This window comes from Octopus bimaculoides, chromosome 7, assembly GCF_001194135.2.
Source record: "Octopus bimaculoides isolate UCB-OBI-ISO-001 chromosome 7, ASM119413v2, whole genome shotgun sequence".
Lineage (NCBI taxonomy): Eukaryota > Metazoa > Mollusca > Cephalopoda > Octopoda > Octopodidae > Octopus > Octopus bimaculoides.
Genome location: NC_068987.1, coordinates 75,051,272 through 75,056,910, shown reverse-complemented (window position 1 = coordinate 75,056,910; position 5,639 = coordinate 75,051,272). Strand labels below are relative to the sequence as shown.

At 36.6% G+C, this 5,639-nt stretch overlaps 2 protein-coding genes across 2 annotated transcripts in view; one reads left to right on the top strand and one right to left on the bottom strand.

The window, feature by feature from the left end:
• Nucleotides 1–5,639, top strand: part of LOC106878138 (uncharacterized) — a 51,744-nt gene that overhangs the window by 15,720 nt on the left and 30,385 nt on the right. Inside the window, exons 4-6 of the mRNA XM_052969442.1 lie at nucleotides 547–1,410; nucleotides 2,397–2,502; nucleotides 4,543–4,651. Coding sequence (XP_052825402.1) covers nucleotides 547–1,410; nucleotides 2,397–2,502; nucleotides 4,543–4,651 — 1,079 coding nt within the window. The remainder of the gene's footprint in view (nucleotides 1–546; nucleotides 1,411–2,396; nucleotides 2,503–4,542; nucleotides 4,652–5,639) is intronic.
• Nucleotides 1–5,639, bottom strand: part of LOC106878150 (cyanocobalamin reductase / alkylcobalamin dealkylase) — a 42,754-nt gene that overhangs the window by 31,888 nt on the left and 5,227 nt on the right. The window lies entirely within an intron of this gene.

Genomic DNA, 5,639 nt, shown 5'->3' with positions numbered 1-5,639 from the left:
ATACATACACAGATATATATACACACATATATATATACATATACATATATACATACATACATATATACACACACACACACACACACACTATCTTTTATGCACTCATCCATATATGCATAATTGCACACACATGAGACATCATGCTGTACTTCATCACATCTTGAGATCATTTATACCAACGAAATGTACCTCTTATGATATGCGTACATTTCAGAGCATTATTCTTTACTTTATTAATCAATTTATCCTTAGAGAAGAGTATGTGGTACAGTTCCACCGTACAGAGCGAACAATACTTTCTTCCTCTCTCATATGGCATTGATCTAGCTATTATAGACCATTCTATTATAGACCATTCTAGCTATTATAGACCATTCTATATATATATATATATATATAACTAGTACATCCGATAGATAGCAATTTTGTATTTACTCTGTATACGTATAAGGGAGTAATTATTTTTGAGAGCCTGATTTTTCTCCTGCTTTGCTAGAAATATTGGCATAACTAGTAAAAATCTGAAATATTTCTATATATTTGCAGCATATCCATTTACCAACAAATTTCAAGAAATTCTTTGTCAATACTTTTACTAGACAAGCATCATCAACCCAACATGCCCATATCTTTGAAAAACGAGTATTAGAACCAGAATACAGTTTGTCTTCAAATCCTAAATTAAAGACGACAACAGTATCGAAAAACAAACCAAATCAAAGTAATGCTCGTGAAATTGCAATGGTAAATGCTTTCTGGAATCGAGACGATGATGGTATTCATGGCATTGCTAGTCCCACGGTAGAATTTAAACGAAACGTCTTCCAGAAACCCATGAAAATTCAGGAAAATTTGGTAAAACCAATAGAAGTTGAAAGAATAAGCAATAAAGATCTTGAGAAACACGGGAAATCGAAATTCAATCTACTGTTTGATAGCCACAAGGGAAATATGGATGTCTTGAACCAAAGAGGTATTGCTTCTAAATATACATTAGTTACCACAAAGAATCATCGAATAAGAAAGACAAGTGCGTCTAAAGGACGTTTGGATCAAATAAAACGAGTATTTTCTAACAGTAATCAGATAAATAATCTTTCAAAACCAGAGAAACGAAAGATATTGCAAGTTACAGCCAAATTATATGACGTCCACCAAAGAAAAAGGGAAAACTTTTATAAAATACGCAATAAACCAAGGAAATTAAGTGCTGAACGAAATACATTCAACGAACTCAGGGCATTGCGTACAGATAACTCAAAACGACTACATAAGTCAAATGCTAAGATATCGAAAGATGCTAAACAAATAAAAACAGTCAATAGTCGCAGAAAGACTATAATCCCAAAAGAAGTTTCTAAACAATCCAGAAGTGTTTTTCAAACTGATACAGGGAACATTTACGACACGGTAAGTATAGATAACTTTGTTGCTGCTGTTGTTACTGTGATTCTGTTGAGCATTCTTTCTTGAAACATGCTTCCTTGAAACAGGCTTCCTTGAAACAAGATGCACATGAAAAGAGATGTAGATGCATTGTAGTGTACATGGAAAGGGACGGAGAGGAAGAAAAATTTCAGGGAGTCAAAAGAAGGGAAAGAGGAAAAGTATAGGAACAGAGAGGGATAGGCAGAGTTAAGTGCGTAAGTGAATAATAGAGCAAGTATGCTGCATGCAGATAGAAGGAAGAAGCGTTCATCTCCCCCCTCTCTCTCTCTCTCTCTCTCTCTCTCTCTTTCTCACATACTTAAACAATCTATACATACTTATATATATATATATATATATATATATATATGTATGTATTGGAAGGTTTGGAGGTGATTACTCAGATGTCTGGATGGTTGTATATTTACAGATTTTTATTCATGTCACATGTTTTATAAATTAGCGCTTTCACCTAGTCTTGTAGGTTTATCAAATTTTGAGAGAAATTTCTCTCATCCAGACAACCATCCAAACATATGAGTACCTGATTATTATTTTTTTCTAATACATATATATATATATATATATATATAAATGCATAGAGAGAGAAGGGGTAAAAAGATAACGTGGAAGCAGCACGAAGGTTTGCTTAAAGATTTTTTTGCTTCTTTTTTCCTTTAATTGGACAGGATATGTATTTGTTACATTAAGTGACCTTTATGAAAAATATTACCGGTTTCGATGTGTACGTCCATCTTATCAAATATTAAAAATTCAAAGTCAAGGATTAAGAAATAAGGAAAAATTAAAAAATTAAAACTGTCATAAGCTTATGAATCCCTCTGTCTGTTCTATCTATATGGCCTATGTTTCTATTCCCAAAATAGCGTATGTATGTCTCTCCCTAAAATCCACCAAAATCCCTATAACTCTTAATTATTCTCAATCGACTCTTATTTCATACTTAGATCGTAACAGAAGAGAAACGGTTTGACAGACTCTGGAAAACAATCCAACATCTTTTCCCTTCTGAATGGAATGCTGGGAAATCCGGCTTCACAATGCTAACATTTGGTAAGACCTTCCAGATTCATTATACTAGAAGAAAGACTGCCCGCCGGGCGATTTTCTGTTTCTTGTTAAATGATATTTACACGAATAAGGGATACAAAGGAAAATCAGACGTAACAGAAAATTTTCACAAATTCTTTTCTACTCTTGGCACAAGGCCCGAAATTTTTGGAGAGTGGGGCCAGTCAATTAGATCGACCCCAGTATGCAACTGGTACTTAATTTATCGAACCCGAAAGAATGAAAAGCAAAGTCGACCTCGGCGGAATTTGAACTCAGAAAAAATTTACACAAATTAGAAATATGTCACCATCATCATCATCATCATCATTTAACGTCCGTTTTTCCACGCTGGCATGTGTTGGACAGTTCGACAGGAACTAGCAAATCAGAAGACTGTACCAAGCTTGGCTGCCTGTTTTTCTACAGCTGGATGCTCATCCTAAAACCGACTACTTTACAGAGTGTACTGAAGTGCAATTTACGTGGCACCAGTAGCAGTGAGGTTGCTAAATAAGTTACAAGACATTTGGCAGCTTCTCTGCTGCTGGTGCCATGCAAAAAGCACTCAGTACAGTCTTTAAAGTGGTTGGCATTAGGAAGGGCATCCAGCTGTAGAAAGCATGCTAAAGTGGATGGCAGAACAGACCGGGCGTTGTGAGTGTTTATTGAGTGAAAACACCTAAAGTTCCACGAGGCTCCGGCAGGGGATTGTGGCGAACCCTGCTGTACTCTTCCACCACAACTTTCTCTCACTCTTACTTCCTGTTTCTGTTGTGCCTGTAATTCAAAGGGTCAGCCTTGTCACACTGTGTCACGCTGAATATCCCTGAGAACTACGTTAAGGGTACACGTGTCTGTGGAGTGCTCAGCCACTTGCACGTTAATTTCACGAGCAGGCTGTTCCGTTGATCGGATCAACTGGAACCCTCGACGTCGTAAGCGACGGAGTGCCAACAATCCCTATTTGTCTAATAGTACTTACTCGCTCAGTAAATAAATTTAGGACATAACTACAGAACTGTGCCTTCGCCTGACTTTTGTTTCTGTATAACTTTTCTTTAAAAAAAAAAGGATGATTTTTAATGAAACGTAACCTACAAATACATTTCAGATGTTGCAGATTACGATTATATCGGAATTTGTTGCCAAAAGCTTTTTCAGAGGAAGCGAGTTAGAGGGAGGGGAGTTGCAGATAATTCACTTGCCTCAACTTTGTTTTCTCATAACTTTCAGAAATATAGATGTTTTTAAGAAAATTTTCTATAAATACCTTTTACATGGTGTAAATTGCGATTAAGCCGGAATTTAATGTGCAAAAAAAAAAAAATTGATAGTGGACGGATATCTCAGGCATTTCGACTTTGTTTCCTCGTGTTTTCTGATAATGTAGATCACAATTATCTTGAAAAAAATTATGGCATGCCTACACAAGTGTGTCCCCCTAACTTTGTTTCCACATAACTTTTAGAAAAATAGATATCTTTTAATGAAATTTTCGTTTAGTATCCTAGAAAAAGCAAGGATCAAACGAGGCTCAAAAGTAATTTTTGCATACCTACATAAGTGTGTCCTCTCGACTTTGTTTCCTCATAACTTCCAGAAAAGAGGATATATTTTAATGAAATTTTCAACAAATACGTTTCTGATGAAGTGGATTTCGATTATATCGGAATTTATGGTGATTTTTTAAAAATTATTCGATGAATCTTAATACTCATAGTGTTTGGACATAACACTACTGACATCACAACTTATTACCTCATTACTTCCATCTTTGTTGCAATCCAACCAATGAGGGAGCCACTAAGTGACTGTTAGCCGGTGAGTGAGTCTACATGGTTGTGAGGCAAAGAGAGACTCTTTATAGAATTACGACTCAAAATTGCAACCAAAATTCTTGGCTATCTTCAAAAAGTCCCAGGTACACTATAACCAAAACGAAGTAGAAATTCTGCCAAAGCCAGAATGCCTTTGGACAGTTCAGTCAGAGCCTAGGGTTGAACAGCAGCAACAATGATTTTGCAATATATCTATTTTCAGGCTCTCTTCACATGACATTCTTTGCTGCCAAAATTGGTTTATTGTACCCCCAGTCTGTCATAGTAAATGTAGTATTACAGAAACACGCTATTGCCATGGAATCTTACAGGTAAGTCTACTTTACTTATTTACTATGTGAATGTTACACCAAAGAACAATACATGACCACACTGCCTTTGAAGAAATAGCTGCCAAATCTTTCTAAAATCATATCCCTACCATCTTTTAAAAAGGAAATATAAAAATGTATACCCAGCGACAATATGTCTTTTCTACTCTAGGTACAAGGCCCGAAAGGATGAAAGGCAAAGTCGACCTCGGCGGAATTGGAACTCAGAACGTAGCGGCAGACGAAGTACCGCTAAGCGTTTCACCCGGCGTTCTAACGTTTCTTATTTCTTTATTGCTCACAAGGGGCTTAAACATAGAGGGGACAAACAAGGACAGACAAAGGGATTAAGTCGATTACATCGATCCCAGTGCGTAACTGGTACTTAATTTATCGAGTCCGAAATGATGAAAGGCAAAGTCGACCTCGGCGGAATTTGAACTCAGAACGTAACGGCAGACAAAATACCGCTCAGCATTTCGTCCGGCATGCTAAAGTTTCTGCCAGCTCGCCGCCGTCCAGCGACAATATGTTTGAAAACAAAATGAGACAGACTGGTCACTAATGTATATCAGGAAACAGAGATAATGGTAAATGGTCAATATATTAGTCAAGAGATGACTGATCAAGTTGAGGTAATACCATTCCACCAATATTTACCTGAACTCCACTGTTTGGGAGGGTTTGTTTGTCTTTTGTCTTGCTTGAGACATTGGCTTTTTCTACCTCCTTTCTCCCATTCTTGTCATCCACTTCCTTATACACTTGATACCTTGAACTTCTAATCTTTTCACACCACTTCTCTCTCTCTCTCTCTCTCTCTCTCTCTCTCATTCTCTTACTCTTTCTCTCTCTCTCTCTCTCTCCAAGACAAAATATACAAGTATACGAAGTTTTAAAGTGTTTCGGTAGAAAACAAACTAAATAAAACATAAATAATGGCGCCCGCCAAATCAGAAAGATCCTCTATCTCACATACATAAACACT